The sequence below is a fragment of the Podarcis bocagei genome (genome assembly GCF_964188305.1).
Source record: "Podarcis bocagei genome assembly, chromosome: 9".
In the NCBI taxonomy this organism is placed as follows: domain Eukaryota; kingdom Metazoa; phylum Chordata; class Lepidosauria; order Squamata; family Lacertidae; genus Podarcis; species Podarcis bocagei.
The window spans coordinates 21,350,017-21,367,537 of NC_138134.1; the positions used below are offsets into that span (position 1 = coordinate 21,350,017).

At 44.4% G+C, this 17,521-nt stretch overlaps 1 protein-coding gene across 11 annotated transcripts in view; it reads right to left on the reverse strand.

Annotated features, from left to right (window-relative positions):
• LIMCH1 (LIM and calponin homology domains 1) overlaps positions 1-17,521 on the reverse strand; it is a 223,720-nt gene that overhangs the window by 18,760 nt on the left and 187,439 nt on the right. For all 11 annotated transcript variants that reach the window (XM_081208635.1, XM_081208634.1, XM_081208633.1 and 8 more), the window contains 4 exons: positions 17,109-17,178; positions 11,290-11,468; positions 8,961-9,066; positions 5,379-5,407 (listed from right to left, as the gene is read on the reverse strand). In XM_081208635.1, coding sequence (XP_081064761.1) covers positions 5,379-5,407; positions 8,961-9,066; positions 11,290-11,468; positions 17,109-17,178 — 384 coding nt within the window. The remainder of the gene's footprint in view (positions 1-5,378; positions 5,408-8,960; positions 9,067-11,289; positions 11,469-17,108; positions 17,179-17,521) is intronic.

Here is a 17,521-nt window from a genome sequence, read left to right on the forward strand (position 1 = left end):
CTAAAGGACACGATGAAGTTCTTTCGTGCAATGGATATCATGTTTTCCAGCGATATTGAGGAAGGGGTGGTGCGCAGACAGCTAATGGCTTGCAAGCAGGGAAGCCGATCTGTCCGTGAGTACTGGACTGAGTTTACCATGCTGGTTCACAGATTGGGTTGGGATTTATCGGCGGCACCCATTCAGATGCTATTTGAAGAAGGTCTTTCTTCGGCTGTGAAAGACGAACTGTCCCGGAGCCCCAGGGCGGTGTCTATGGATCAGTTGACCAAATCTGCGCTGACCATAGGAGCGCGTCAGGAGGCAAGAGCCTTGGAAAGGCGGGAAGGGAGAGGGGAACGTTGGAAGGAGTTCCGCATTCCAGACATTCCTGAGCCAGCTTTCCCGCCGGCAGAGCCGATGGAAATCGGAACAGCGCGCGCGCGCGCATTTTCAAAACCCAGTGAGGGGGCTAAGAAGGAGGGAAAGGGCGCCCGGAAATGCTATCTCTGCCAACAGCCAGGCCACTTTGCCAGAGTCTGCCCCCAGAGGAAGGAATGGCAAGGGATGGTGGGAGCTGTTGAGGGAGGAGAGCAGGGAGAAACAGAGCAGGTAAAAGCCAACGCCTGGTTGCCACAGTCGGGGCACTGCAGCCAGGCCAAAGAGCAGTGAAAGTGCCCGTGCCAGAAGCTCCTCAACCTGCTCTAGTGATTGAAGTGTCGCTAGAGCTGCAAAATGGACACCCCCTAAAAATAAAGGCGCTGTTGGACTCAGGCAGCTCCTGCAATTTTATGAGCAAGGAGTTTGCTGCTGAACACCAGATACAGACGATCCCTTTAAGCAACCCCCTGCAGGTGACCACGATCGATGGCAGGGAGTTGTTGGGAGGAGGAGTCAGCTTGCAGACCGTCCCAATGATAATGAGGGTGGCAAGGCACACAGAACTGATAGCATTTAATGTGGCCACCTTGGGAGGCGCTCCCATTATTTTGGGAATGAGCTGGCTAGCGCTACATGATCCGCTGGTGGGCTGGCATCAAAGAGTGGTTTCCTTTGGTTCAGCACATTGCTTAGAACACTGCAAAGGGGAAAAGGGTTCAGCAGGGGCCCAAGCCACCCTAGCAGGGACTGAAGTAATGGAGAAGGTGAAGGTACCACCACATTATGCAGATCTCAGCGACGTGTTCAGCGAGAAGGAAGCTGACCAACTACCCCCGCATAGGCCCTTTGATTGCCAGATCAATTTACTCCCTGGAGCACAGCTTCCTGTAGGCAAGTTGTATGCCATGTCAGACAGAGAAATGCAGGAGTTGCGAGAGTTCATTGACAAGAACCTGAAGAGAGGCTTCATCAGAGAGTCCAAAGCAGCGGGGGGTAGCCCAGTGTTTTTTGTGGATAAAAAGCACACGGACAAGCCGAGACTTGTATGTGATTTCAGGCGGTTAAATGCAGTGACAGAACCAGTGGCTTTCCCTATGCCCAGGATTGATGATATTTTGACCAGGGTGCGGAAGGGAAAGATTTTTACAAAGCTGGATCTAAGGGGGGCGTACAACCTGATACGTATAAGGAAAGGTGATGAATGGAAGACCACCATGTTCACCCCTTTGGGGGCATTTGAATATCTCGTTATGCCTTTTGGATTACAAGCAGGCTCAGCGTGCTTTCAATCGTTTATGAACCACGTACTGGGTCCTTTGCTCTACAAGAATTGCGTGGCCTTCCTAGATGATGTGTTGGTGTATTCGGAGAATGAGGAGCAACATGTGAGAGACGTCAGAGAAGTGTTGAGCAGGCTGCAAGCCAACAGGCTGTGGGTGAAACTGGAGAAGTGTCAGTTTCATACCAAGGAGGTGGAATTCCTGGGGTACCGCCTGTCAGACAAGGGATTGGCCATGGATCCCGGTAAGGTTCAGGCAGTGCTGGAATGGAAAACACCCAAAACCAAGAAGGATGTGCAGAGGTTCCTAGGGTTTGGAAACTTTTATCGTAAGTTCATCCGAAACTTCGCCCACCTGACGGCGCCCATTACGGACTGTCTCAGCAGTAAAAAGAAGTTTGTTTGGACGGCGGAGGCGGAGCGAGCGTTTGAGGAACTGAAAAGGGCCTTCGCCTCTGAAGAACAACTTCTGCATGTGGATTTACAAAAGAAGCTGAGGGTCGAAACAGACGCATCAGACAGAGCCATAGGGGCGGTGCTTCTTCTGCAGCCGGGGAAGGAGGAGTCAGAGTGGCGACCGTGTGCCTTCTTTTCGCGAAAGCTGAACAAATCCGAGAGGAACTACACGGTGTACGACCGGGAACTTCTTGCTATTCATGAGGCTTTCCGGAAATGGAGGCACCTGCTAATTGGTGCACAACATAAGGTGCAAGTGTGCACGGACCATAAGAATCTAGAGTATTGGAGAACTGCGCGAGTGCTCAACCAACGGCAGTTGAGATGGGCCCAGGAGTTCTCCAAATTTAACTTTGAGATTTGTTACGTGCCAGGCCCAGAGAACGTTAGGGCGGACGCTCTCTCACGCAAACCTGAATATTTGGAGGGGGAGGGAGCACCCGAAGAGACCCATGTCATTCCAGAGGACCGCTGGGTGTGTGGGGCGGCATTGGTGGGGCAAAGGGAATTGGTAGAGGGAACGGTGCATGATGAATACGCCCAGGACAAACTCAGGGGTCTCAGGAGGGAGGGAGACAAACCCGGGGGTTTTGAGGAGAGAAACGGGGCATTGTACTACAAGGGAGCGTTATATATACCTGAAGGGGAATTGAGGGAGAAGGTACTCAAGCAACTGCACGATAGCCCCACAGCAGGGCATTTTGGGCAACACAAAACCATGTGGCTGGTTACCAGGGAATTTTGGTGGCCCAAGGTCAGGGAAGATGTGCGGGAGTATGTGAGAGGGTGTGACCAATGCCAACGAGCCAAGGGGGAGAGGCGGGCACCGGCAGGTTTATTAGAACCACTACCCACACCTGAAAGACCATGGGAAGCAGTGGCAATAGATTTCATGACTGATCTGCCAAGGTCTAGAGGGAAAACAGCCATCATGGTGGTGGTAGACCTGTTAACTAAAATGGCCCACTTTATAGCCTGCTCACATGCGGTCACAGCAGAAGAAACAGCTAAATTGTTTGTAGAAAATGTGTTTAGGTTGCATGGCGCCCCCTTGAGGGTGGTTTCAGACCGAGGGAAACAATTTACTTCCAGGTTCTGGAGGAAGCTCATGAGCTTACTGCATGTAGAGGTTAATTTCTCAACGGCCCGTCATCCAGAAACCAACGGGCAGGCGGAAAGAGCTAATGGTGTTCTCCAGCAATATTTGAGGTGTTATGTGAATGACAGAGAGAATGATTGGGTGGAGAAGCTGGCGTTGGCAGAATTTGCCTACAACAATGCAGAGAACGTGTCCACGGGGATGAGCCCCTTTTTGGCTAATCACGGGTGCCATCCCAGAGCCTTCCCAGGGGGGGAAGGGGAGAACTGGAGCGTTCCAGCTGCAGAACAGTTCGTTGAAGAAATGGAAGCGATCCATCGCCAGCTCCAACTCAACTTAAACAGGGCTAAGGAGGAATATAAGAGGCAGGCAGACAAAAACAGAAGGGAAGGTGAAAGCATTAGGGTGGGGGACCAGGTGTGGCTGTCAACCCAAGGGTTGCCATTCAAAGGGGGTTGTAAGAAGTTAAGACCCAAAAGGCTGGGCCCATTTGAAGTCACGCAGCAGGTCAACCCAGTGGCTTTCAGACTCCGGTTACCGAACCACATGAAGCTGCACCCAGTTTTCCACAGGTCGTTGCTGTCACCGTATAAAGGGGACAGAGAAGGGAGGGTCACTAGGGGGCCAGCAATGGAGGAGAAGGAACACAGCTACCATGTAGCGGAGATCCTCGATTCCAGGTGGAAGGGAGATCAAGTAGAGTATTTGGTAATGTGGGAAGGGGAACCGGAGTCGGAAAACACCTGGGTTAGGGCAGAGGATGTCAATGACGAAGTTTTAATAGAAACTTTTCATCAGAGGTTCCCACGTAAACCTCAGCCTGTAGCGAGGTTCCGGAGGAAATACTTTGCCACCACCGACGAAGAAGAGGAGTTGGAGGGGTTCACAGATTCCGAGGAGGAGGAGGATTCAGCGAGCCAGGACGGCGATCGATGGAGGGAATTGTTCGAGACGTCTGAAGATGAAGAAGATTCTTTTCGGGGTTTTAACCCTTCACCTCCCAGAGGAGAGGAAATGGGAGGGGGTGAGGGGGGCCCTGGAGGTGAGGTGGATGTCAGGGAACTGCCATCGGAGGAACAGGTGGTGGAGGGGCTCAGGGAGGAAGAAAGAGACTCAACAGCTGAAGCAGGAACCAGCAGGGGGAGGAGTGGATCTCCGAGGGAATGCGAGCAGGAGGGAGGGCTCAGAGACGCTTCCAGCGAGAACAGTGGGGAGGTATCTGAGGCTCCCATTGGGAGACCCACGCCTCGCCGGAAACTGTCACGCCGTGAGTCCAGGAGACGCGTTTCCGTTAAGGAGCTTCTTTGCTGGAAACGCTTCCGCAGACAGCCACTGTCAGACTCTACGAGTGACTAGAGCAGACATGTTTGAGGAGCTCTGTCACACACAGAGGTTTGTGGAGCCGCACAAACTCTGAGGGAGCACGATTTTACGCACAAGCAGCTAATCATCCCATTACAATATTCATACATACACATCATCTCTCTCCAGTAAGGGACAAGGAAAGTTCTACCTATGGAAGTTGGCTTCTGCATGCGCAACCAGCGTGGGGACAAATATGCCCAGAATGCAATTTCCACTAGCCCCATTGTCATTGTTCAAGATGTGGACCCATATATGTTTACGTCAACAGAGGAGTGCTGGGACCAATCGATACAAATGCACCTTTGCATTTAATGTGCAGATTTTTAAAAAATGTAAACAGCAGCTGATAATAGGGTGAGAACAGGCACGGAGGGGGAAATATAATCCTTTCCTCCCTTTCTGTGTTCTTGCGGAAAATTCCTCCTCAGAAGGTGGTATTGTGAGAATGCCCCACTGGTGACAATGCCCTGATCCCATTAATTCCCACTGATCCTATTTGCGCTTTTAAAACAACTGCTTATTAAATGGAAAGATGCACTGAGCGTCATGTGTAGTTTGGCCATCAACAATATTTTTAAAAACTGTGTCCTAATTAGGGCTGGAAAAAGCATTCGACTTCTTTGTTTTCTTCTTTTGATCTGACACATTCCAAATGTTGTGCTTTCTAGGCACACAGAAGGGAAGAAAAATGCTGAAAATAAATAAATTAATTTAAGGCTTGGGAAAACCAGTCACATAAGTAATTCACAATTAAGTCTGGGAACAAATAAAAAAAACCAGGTGATACTTTTCACAAGAGAAAAAACACCCATAACTTACATTTGATTTGTCACTGTTCTCAGTGCCAGCTGCATGGAGAGAAGAACAATTGCAATTAAAAATGCCAAAACGTAAGCTTATTTTTCAAATGAGAGGCATCATTTATTTACATGTATTTTTACACCTTGAAAGGGTTTCCAACGCTAACAAGTTAAAACTGACAAGTTAAAACTGCAGCCATTAATCTCAGATTTTAGCAGGTTCTTGGGCAAGGTGTCCTCATCTCCCTGAATGGGCTTTTGCTTCCTTGCAACTCTCTCTCCCCCCCCCCCTTGTCCTCTCCCTCTTAGGGATGCTTAAGGATTTCACACTGCCTACACTATTAAGCAGGTCTTCAGTTTTCACCCTTCTCCAAAATTTGAAATGCAACTCTGAGCTCAACACATGCCGAAGTACATTTAAAAATCAGCATTTCGGGGTAACTGACATACCAAAAAAGTGTGATTCTTTGTGCAGGTTTCCCCTCTCTTTCTAAATGTGCATATTGATGGAGAAATGCAAAAGAACAAAGGTGTGAATGAACTCATGAGAAACTGGCACAGGCTGGAAACCGACTGATCCATCTATCCCTATTAGCCCCAGGCCCAATGTGCTGCAGAATACCGTATTTTTCACTCTATAAAACACACTTTTTCCCCTCCAAAAATTAAGGGGAAATGTGTGTGCGTCTTATGGAATGAATGCAGGCTCCATGGCTTCAGCGCTGCTTTCGCTGAAGCCTGGAGAGCAAGAGGGGTTGGTGTGCAGTGACCCCTCTTGCTCTCCAGAAGAAGAAGAAGAAGAGTTTGGATTTGATATCCCGCCTTTCACTCCCTTTAAGGAGTCTCAAAGCGGCTAACATTCTCCTTTCCCTTCCTCCCCCACAACAAACACTCTGTGAGGTGAGTGGGGCTAAGAGACTTCAAAGAAGTGTGACTGGCCCAAGGTCACCCAGCAGCTGCATGTGGAGGAGCGGAGACGCGAACCCGGTTCCCCAGATTACGAGACTACCGCTCTTAACCACTACACCACACTGGCTCTTAACCACTACACCACACTGGATAGCCGCCCGAAGCCTCCGGAGCGCAGTGGGACCTCCGCTGCGTCCAGAGGCTTCGTGTTGTTGGAGCTCCCACTGCCCTCCGGAGGCTTCGGGTTGCTTTTGCAACTGGAGAGGCGCTGCACAGCTTTTCCTCTCTGCGCAGCGCCCCTTCAGTGAAGCAGGAGGAGAAATGGAAGGGGCTCCTTTTCTCCTGCCGCTTCGCTGAAGGAGCACTGCGCAGAGAGGGAGAGAATTGTTTTTTCTTGTTCTCCCCCTCTAAAATTAGGTGCGTCTTATGGTCGGGTGCGTCCTATAGAGCGAAAAATACGGTAAGTGCCCTTTCTCTGTGATCCTGTCACTCACTGGGCTTGGAGAGGACAGGTGAGAGCAACAGCAAGTAAGGGGGATGAATAGCAAGGCCAATGGGCTCAGGGTCAGAGGTAAGTTGCCTGCTTAGCAGTTGCCCAGTTCTGTCAATTTGTGACGCCGACCTCTTTAGGATGAATCCATGCAGAAAAAGATATCAAGAGTCTACAAATCTTTCCTTAATAATCTGCAACTTTTTAGAGAGAGAAACCCCCTGAGAAAGCAGACAGACAGACCTTCCACCAACCTCTATGCAGATGGAGAAAGGACAGCATCAGCATTAAGTCAACTTTAGGTTCTAAGCTACTGCTGGCTACCAACAGCTACTGCTTTTGGCCACATCTGAGTGCCACATGCTATCTAAGCTCTATTCCCCCCCTACGCTGAGCCATGTGGGGAAAGGGAATGTGTCACTCCAGCGCCACAGTTACCAAGAGAGCTCTTGCCATTTTTGGTTTTGACCTTGACGGCTTTGCAGTATTATGGAGCGAATTTACAAAGTAGATGGTGGCATTGCTCTGTTATACATCAAAGGCGAGCTCTTTGCCAACTATGCGACTGGGAAAGGCACTCTCTACGAAAGCAAGGAGGACGGGCAGAGATACTAGCTGTGGACACGTTCTAGAAGACACCTATGCGGCGTAGCAAGAGTGCAGGCAGCCGCATCCGAGGCCGACACCGACACTTTACCTGACTGTGAGAAAAATTGGTAGCGCCGCCAGGAGTTCCGAACCTTAAGCGGAACGCTGGGGCTGTTGGGCGACTCTAGAGTGGACGGCAGGCCGGTGGGGGGGGGGGGCGGACAGAACAAAACAAAAGACACAACACTGTGAAAGAAAGCAGAGACCAGAGAGCAGCCAAGAGACTCGAGAAGATGATTAACAAATCTTGTGAAAGTGGGCTGGTTGGTTCTAGCTTCCCATGGAGAGGGTTGTCCAAGGGAAGATGGAGCAAGCTTGTTTTCTCCCACCTTGGAGGCCAGAATCTGAACCAATGGCTTCAAGTTACAGGAAAGGAGATTCCAACTAAATATCAGGAATAACCTTCAGACTGTAAGAGCTGTTTGACAGTGGAATAGGCTCCCATGAGGGGAGGTGGACTCTCCTTCCTTGGAGGTTTTTAAGCAGAGGTTGGATGGCCCTACTCGAGTGTAGGCTCAACTCCTGAAACACCTGTCATGTATTTGAGATTCCAGCATTGAAGGGGGTTGGACTCGATGACCCTCGAGGTCCCTTCCAACTCGACAACTCCATGATTCCATGTTTGAAAGCAACTAGAAAATGGCAAAACTAATACTGTCCTAGTGCAACATGTGTCCTTGATATGTTACTCTCATGATTGTTTTGATTGCGATTTGGCTGCTTTACTTATATTTCGTAGCCCAGAATGATGGGAGAAAAGGAAGGGGCAGAATGAAGACTGAACAAATAATAAATAAACAAAAGGTTTCCATGGTGATTCTTGTCGAAGGTCTGAAGGCACTCTACAGTCCCTGTTCGCCCAGTACTTCAGTCTACAGAAGTCTCCTCCTCCCACCTTCCTGCTGTCAGTGAAGGAACGGTCCTAGGAAAAGGTATCAGCCTTTTCCAGGGACAGTCCTCACACTACGGGTTGCCTGTTCTGCTTCTGAATAGAGGTTAAGAATACCAGAGCAAGGGCGAGCTTGGTTCAGTGCCTCCAGGCTGCTGGAAGATCACAATCCCATTATGATTCAGCTTTATTCTGCCATTGCCAACCATGGGAGAAGTCTACTCAGGGACATAAGGAACACCAACTCCTTTCTTCATGAAAGCCAGCAAGCAAGTGAACCAACCAAGAAGTCCTCAGTTAACTGTAGTTTCCCCCCTCAAACTCAGAAATTATCATAAAGAGTTTTAGAACAAGCCAACTTCAAAACTTGTCCTGTGATCCTGGCTTGTTCTGAAACTGTAAACTATGGTTCCCCCAGTTTGGATGAAAAATAAAACTGTGGTTAATGGAAGACTTCCTGGTTCGTTTGCTCCTGACATGGAGAGGGGAATGAAGAGGTTGTGTGTGTGGTCAAAAGGCCTGCCATAACTTGTATTATTATTTTTTAAAGCAAAAGTATGATGTTACAGACTTGTCCTCTACCCCTCTGGCAAATCAAATGTTCAAGGATGCACTGAGACTACACCCCTAATTCTTCCTCCCTCCCCACTTCCTGTTTCGTTTACCTTGTGGGGCAGAATTCTGCAAAACCACTTGGCTCCTCTCAGGGATTATCTTCAAAAGTGGAATTATGATGCCTCCATCTTGCACAGGTGCGTCCAAAGTCTCTACCTAGGCCAATTTTTGAAGACTAGAATCAGTTCTAAGACAACAAAATAGAATACAAAATATAGACCCTCCTTTTTAGCACTGTCTATCGATGGATTTCTTAGCTGCACTAATTAAACAGTCTAGGCTGTATCAGATAAACAGGATATTCTGCCTAACTTGCATTTATTTATTACGGAATATATGGTCTGCTTTTTCTAACCAAACAGATGCACTGAAGTGGCTAGAATTCATAAAGACAGACACATGGAAATCACAAAACAGCTTGTCTGAATATAATTGCTTTAATTTGTTTATGAAAACAAATGAGGATATCTAAACATTTTTTTTGCTTGTTTGTTTGCACTGGCTGACATAATTCACAATGCATTTTCCCTTATCACCTCCTTCCTGTGTAGTTACAGTCCTACATCTGTCCGAACAGGAATATACAGTGGTGCCCCGCAAGACGAATGCCTCGCAAGACGGAAAACTCGCTAGACGAAAGGGTTTTGCAGTTTTTGAGCTGCTTCGCAAGACAAATTTCCCTATGGGCTTGCTTCGCAAGATGAAAATGTCTTGCAAGTTTGTTTCCTTTTTCTTAACACCGTTAATACAGTTGCGACTTGACTTCGAGGAGCAACTCATAGCAGGCGGTGTGGTAGCCTTTTTTTGAGGTTTTTGAAGACTTTGGTGATTTTTGAAGCTTTTCCAAAACTTTCCCGACACCGTGCTTCGCAAGACGAAAAATTCGCTAGACAAAAAAACTCACGGAACGAATTAATTTCGTCTTGCGAGGCACCACTGTATTAGACTAAATTCCCGGCTCTGCAGATGCATAAATGAAGCTTGCTTTTTAATCTTCTAAATCTATTTGCAAGCTAGAACTGACTAACAGAAAAGTATTCTTTCCCTTTTTGTCCGAACGCTTTCCCATGAAGGGTACACATCTCCTCGTGGGAAAGATGAGCACATTCCATCTTCACATGGTGGAAATGCAAAACGAAAATCAGCTGTGTATCTTGCATTTTGCTGGTCAGTCTAGACAAGACGCAAAATGTGTCATTAGGAACTATTCTGTACTCTCAAAAAAATTAATAATAGCTACGTATGGGCCCTGTTCTCTAGCGGCAGCTAGACTGGTGACTGGGAGTGGCCACCGGGACCATATAACACCAGTCGCAGGATCTACACAGTCGTAGGAGCCAGTGTGGTGTAGTGGTTAAAAGCGATAGACTCGTAATCTGGTGAACTGGGTTCGCTTCCCCGCTCCTCCACATGCAGATGCTGGGTGACCTTGGACTAGTCACTCTTCTTTGAAGTCTCTCAGCCCCACTCACCTCACAGTATTTGTTGTGGGGGAGGAAGGGAAAGGAGAATGTGAGCCGCTTTGAGACTCCCCAGGGTAGTGATAAAGCGGGATATCAAAACTAAACTCTTCTTCTTCTTACACTGGCTCCCAGTACGTTTCCAAGCACAATTCAAAGTGTTGGTGCTTTCCTTTAAAGCCCTAAATAGCCTCGGCCCAGTATACCTGAAGGAGTGTCTCCACCTCCATCCTTCAGCCTGGACGCTGAGGTCCAGCGTCGAGGGCCTTCTGGCCGTCCCCTCACTGAGAGAAGTGGAGTTACAGGGAACCAGGCAGAGGGCCTTTCTCATCAGTGGTGCCCTCCCTGTGCAACACCCTCCCATCAGGTGTCAAGGAGATAAAGAACTACACAACTTTTAGAAGACACCTGAAGGCAGCCCTTTATCAGGAAGTTTTTAAAGTTTGACATTTTATTAGGTTTTTAATATGTGTTGGAAGCTGCCCAGAGTGGCTGCAGCAATCCAGCCAGATGGGTGGGATATTGTTGTTGTTGTTGTTGTTGTTGTTGTTGTTGTTGTTGTTGTTGTTGTTGCAATGTGTGGCAAGGGAAAGTTTCCCTCATTTGTATTGTTGAAGGGCAGTGAAACTGAAGGGGCAGCGCTGCTTAGTCTGCTGTTCTCATCTTGATGAAAACCATCCTTGGGATGCTATTAGTACAGAAAAGAAGAATAATTTTTCAGACTAATAGCAGAGTGCAGGAGGAGGGATTTTTATTGGGATTATGGCAGTGGACAGAAGAATTGACCCTCCCAGTGAAAATCAGCTCCCTCATTCCTGTTATCTGATAGAAAAGAATACCCTGATGTAGTTTTTAACCGATGCATTAAGCCTCATGTCTAGAATCATCCTCAACTGTACGTTTTAGTGCATCACACTACCTTCTGGATAACTGGTGCTTCTACATCCTTCAGTTGCCCCCTTTCAAGTTTCTTCGGCTCCTCATTTGAGCCCATTTCCTTGCGATGATTACTGAGGGAAGAGTTTGTGAGGGAAGAGAACTCCGCCATGGCCACAGTAGGGCTGGCACGGGAAACGGTTGTGCTGAATTCTTTGTGGTCTGAAGAAGGATTGGGGGAACAAGGGGAAAGCAAAAAAAAAAAAAAATCAATCAGGACGATTAAATAAGAAAGAGAAGTGGAGCCTCATGTCAAGAACGTTGAAAATGTTATCCAATAAAAAGACACACAGAAAACATATTCAGAAACGTTTATCTGAGCATATACTGTTGCTTTGTTTTAATTCTCATTTTATGTAATTGTTGCATGTCATATGTCTAAGTGTGTATAAGTGTGTGTGTGTGTGTGTGTGTGTAGACACAGAGAAGAAGAAAAATCCAAGGTAGACAATGGCCACTATTTCTAGAAAGCAGAAAGAATAAACAGGGCCACAACTTTCAGCCAGCTAGAAACAGTGCTTTTTTTCCTAAAGAAAATGTTTAGGGGTACTCTCATTTTCCTCCTCATACTGAAATACTGTCCCTCAATGAGGTCAAACTTAGAGGCACAAAAGTTTTAGGGGTATGTGTACCCCTTTGTCCCCCCCCCCAGAAAAAAGCACTGGTTAGAAATATGAAGTTGACTAAAGTGATGCCCCAAACTATCAGACAATACACTCAAAAGATTCAGAAGGGGTGCAGATGGGGGAAGAGAGGGCTGGAGGTGAAGAAAGTGGAGAGGGAGAAGGGGAGGAAAACCTAGACGAAGAAAAAGAAGAGGAAGAGACAGATAACAAGGAACAGTAGATCTTACTTAGATTCGACCACTTACTGATTGTACATTAAAAATGACTTTAAAAATAACCTCATGGAATGTGAACGGGCTCAACAATAAAAATAAAAGAAACCAAATTGCTCATGTATTGCTTAAAAAGAACCTTGACATAATTTGTCTACAAGAAACTCATGTAACAAGAAAAAATAAAAGAATTTTAAGTAATAAGAAATTAGGGTTGGACTTTGTAGCATCGGATAATGTCAAAAAAAGAGGAGTGGTATTATATATAAAAGAAAAACTTGATCCAAAACTAATACATAAAGACGAAGAGGGGAGAACGATAGTAGTACAGATCACCCATCAAGGAGAAAAGATAATTGTGGTTGGGATATATGCACCCAATGACAAAAAATCAGCATTCTATTCTGAACTAGGTAACAAATTGTTAGAATGGATGGACCAACAATTGATATTGATGGGGGACTTTAATGGAGTGGTTCTCCCAAACTTGGATAGATCAATAAGAAAACAGGAAATGAGGGAGGGCAAATTACCGAAAGCCTTCTTCGAATTAGTGGAAAATTTGGGACTAATTGATGCTTGGAGATTTAAAAACCCCACGATAAAACAATTTACTTTCTTTTCAAACCCAAATCAAAGCTGGGGGAGAATAGACCATATTTGGATTTTGAAGGAATTGACGCAAAGAGTAATTAAGACTGAAATCCTCCCACAAACCTTATCTGATCACAATCCAGTATATATGGAGGTAAAAGGAAAAGACTTTAGAACATTAAGATGGAAAATGAATGAAAATCTATTCAATGATCAAAATATAGTAAATAAAGCAAAAGAGACAATTGAGGAATATTTTAAGTGGAATTTGAATAAAGAAACACCTCTAGAAATGGTGTGGGACACTGGGAAGGCCGTCATGAGGGGTTTCCTAATCCAGAAAAATAGCATCTCAAAAAAGAAAAAAGAGAAAAGGAAAGAGGAAATCTTATTACATCTCATGGAGAATGAAAGACAACTAACCATTAAACCAGAATATGAAATAATAAAACAAAACATAAGGATGCTACAAGCTCAATTTTCTATGATAGTGAACCAGGAGATTGAATGGAGGATCAAAATGATGAAACAAAAGAACTTTGAATCAGCAAATAAGATAGGAAAATACCTGGCGTGGCAATTAAGAGAGAGGAAAAAACAAAACATGATATGTAAGATAAGGGATGGAGAAAGGATAGTGGAGGACCCAAAAGAGATAAAGAAGATATTTCAGAAATATTATAAGGAATTATACAAAAGAGAAAAAGAGATAGATAATGAGATAGAAGATTACTTGAAAAAATACCAGTTGCAACAGATCACGACTGAAGAAAGAGAATATCTAAATCAGACAATTACAGAGGAAGAAATTAGGTATCTCGGCTAAATATTATAAAATATTAAGTGATCAACTTTCCCCAGTGCTATGTGAAGTCATGAATAATGTATTAAAAGAAGGGAGAATTCCAAACACCTGGAAAGAAGCGTATATCACCTTAATCCCTAAAAAAGATACAGATGGCTTAGAGGTAAAAAATTATAGACCTATCTCGTTATTAAATAACGACTATAAACTATTCGCAGACGTACTGGTGGAAAGGTTAAAAAAAGTCTTAAATAAAAGAATCCATAAAGACCAAACGGGTTTCCTCCCGGGGAGACAATTGAAAGACAACGTAAGAAATGTGATAGACATTATTGAATATTTGGATAGTAGAATAGACAAACAAGCGGTGCTGATCTTTATTGATGCTGAGAAGGCATTTGACAACGTCTCCTGGCGTTTCATGAAGGAAAATTTAAAAATGATGGGAACTGGTGAAGGATTTAGAAAAGGTATTGAGGCTATTTATCAAGAGCAAAATGCCAAACTTATAATAAACAACAATATATCAGAGGCCTTTGATATTGCCAAAGGGACTAGGCAAGGCTGTCCCTTATCCCCTTTGTTATTTATAACAGTGTTGGAAGTGTTTAATAAAAGGTTAAGGGAAACACCAGAGGTTAAAGGAATTAAGGTAGGAAGTAAGGAATTCAAAATAAAAGCATTTGCAGATGACCTGATATTAACAGTGGAAGATCCTAAGAACAGTCTACAAGAAGGCTTACAGAAACTAGAAGAATTCGGAAAAGTGGCAGGTCTCAAGCTTAACAGGAATAAGACCAAAATGATAACAAAAAATATAACCAAGGAAGATATAGTAGAGCTAGAACAAAGGACGGGAATTACGGTTGCTAAGAAGGTAAAATATTTAGGAGTGTGGATCACAGCAAAAAATATAAACTTATACAAAGATAATTATGAGGCTACTTGGAAGGGTGTCAAGAAAGATTTAGAAATCTGGGAGAGATTGAAACTTTCCTTCTTAGGGAGGATTTCGGTTATTAAAATGAATGTCCTGCCCAGAATGTTATTTTTGTTTCAAACTATACCAGTAATGAAAGGACTAAAACAGTGTAAAGATTGGCAAAGGATCTTAGCGAGATTCATTTGGCAGGGGAAAAGATCATGAATAAAAATGAAAATATTGGTAGATAAAAAAGAAAGAGGGGTTTTTTCTTTACCAGATTTGAGTTTATATTATGAAGCGGCTTGTTTAACGTGGGTGAAAGACTGGATAAAGCTAGAGAATACTGATATCTTGGATTTAGAGAGCTTTGATAACAGGTACGGGTGGCACTCGTACCTGTGGTACGAAAAGGTGAAAGTTCATAGAGGCTTTCTAAGTCATATAATTAGAGGACCATTATTTCAAGTATGGGAAAGAAATAAGAACCTGCTGGAAAAGAAAACTCCATGGTGGATCTCACCAATAGATGTCTTAACTGTCAAAAAAACTAACATGGAAGGGGAAAAAGCCACCTATGAAGAACTTATCAATAAAACTGATCAGGGCATAAAACTCAAGCCCTATGAGGAGGTAAAGAATGTACTTACGGGGTGGCTGCAATACCATCAAGTGAATGATCTATTAAAAGATGATAAAAAGAAACTGGGATTTGAAGATAAAAAATCTAAATTTAATGTGGAAGTCATAGAAGGTAAAAACAAAACATTATCTAGGATGTATGACCTCTTACTGGATTGGTATACAAAAGACGAAGAGGTGAAGGAGGCCATGATAAAATGGGCCATAGATATTGGTTACAACATTGACTTTGTAAAGTGGCAAGAATTGTGGAATGTAAATATGAAATTCACGGCGTGTACGGCACTAAGGGAGAATCTCTGGAAGATGATTTATAGGTGGTATCTCACACCAGTGAAATTGGCTAAGATTTACAAACTGAAGATTAAGAAATGCTGGAAATGTGGAGAGGGGGATGGTGAGTTCTATCATATGTGGTGGACATACTTTTCCCAAAAAGCCTGAAGCTTTCCTGCTAGGAATAGTGACAAGGAAATCAAAAAAGAGGACAAAAATCTGTTTCTATATGCCACAACGGCCGCTAGAACTATGTTAGCCCAAAGCTGGAAAACGGAATTAATACCTACTATAAATGACTGGCAGATCAAGATGATAAATTATGCTGAACTGGCTAGAATAACAGGAAGACTAAGAGACCAGGATGACCAGAAGTTTCATGAAAATTGGAATAAATATCTGATGTATGTAAGAGACAAGTATAGAACTTTGATGACTCTGGCAGGGTTAGAATAACTCTAACAGTGTTTGGCAAATATGTAAAGGAGATAAAACACGTAACTTCAGAAATTATCTGATACTTACCAATGAAGTGAAGGGAAGACCGAGGCTCGGCGGAGCCTAAAATAACTGTGTACTATATATATGATTCTTGTAACAGCTATGTTATATGCAACTTATGTAATCTAGACTGTATATATGTATAATCAATGGAAAATTAATAAAAAAATTAATAAAAATGTATAAGGCAAAAGATTCAGTATTACTTAAATATAAATACTTTTGCAGATAATCAGCAGCATCTAAAAGGAGGCATCCCACCTGCTCTCACATAGAAAGGAATGCCTCTCTTAAGATGGTTCCCACTACAAAACATACCTGCAAAGGATAAAAACAAAATATTGCATGCCTCTTCCTTCAAAATTTACTGATTTATCCACAAATAAAGGTAAAGGTAAAGGTACCCCTGCCCGTACGGGCCAGTCGTGTCCGACTCTAGGGTTGTGCGCCCATCTCACTTAAGAGGCCAGGGGCCAGCGCTGCCCGGAGACACTTCCGGGTCATGTGGCCAGCGTGACGAAGCTGCTCTGGCGAGCCAGCGCAGCACACGGAAACACCGTTTACCTTCCCGCTATAAAGTGGTACCTGTTTATCTACTTGCACTTAGGGGTGCTTTCGAACTGCTAGGTGGGCAGGAGCTGGGACCGAACGACGGGAGCACACCCCGCCGCGGGGATTCGAACCGCCGACCATACGATCGGCAAGTCCTAGGAGCTGAGGTTTTACCCACAGCACCACCCGCGTCCCTATTATCCACACATACATAGCTTTAATAATTAAAAAGCTAATAACTAATTTAAATTTCGTTCCTATTTTCCCTCACTCTTAATTTTAGGGTTGTGGGTTCAAGCTCCACATTGGGCAAAATATTCCTGCACTGCAGGGGGTTGGAGTAGATGACCCTGGTGGTCCCTTCCAACTCGACCGTTCTATGGTACTTCTATGATACCTGGAGGGCATCATACTGTTGACCTGCTGTTGAAAGTAATGTGGGGTTTTTTAAATCAAGTTTTATGCATTATATACTTTCCAAGTTATTTTCCATGCAACATCGTAACCCATCAAAAGCCTTTTAAAACCCAGGCGAAAACAAACATGATGTTCACTGCTGCAAACTGCTTAATTACAAGTTAGCTTTCTTTCACAAAACCTCTAGAGGGCACTGTTCATGTATGTGTATAGACAAAAACCCCATACAGTATAATATTCCTTAAAGCAACGAACCTGGAGACAGTATTTCCGAATCAGTTTTCTCGTTTTGGTTGATTGATTTAGCTTCTTCCGTCAAGACGCCCTGCAGAGAACATTTATATTACTGTCGATCCACAGTCAGAACAAATACAAACTTTTGTGTTTTTCCTCATGCAACAGCATAATTTGCTCCTCCAATTCAGAGTGGCCCGGATGTTAATTAAGTCACGTATTTTAGAGCAGTTACACACTGGCTTGAATTAGACTGATTCGCAGCAATGGTTATTGACCCGAACAGCAATAACAACATGCAAATGGGAATGAAGAAAACATCAAACTTTTTGTTTGGTTTTCCATCACAGAACAATATTCCAAACTTTTATATTGGCCATGCTTCCATGCCACACTAAACTGCAACTGAGTGCAATGCAATCGAGACCTTGTGA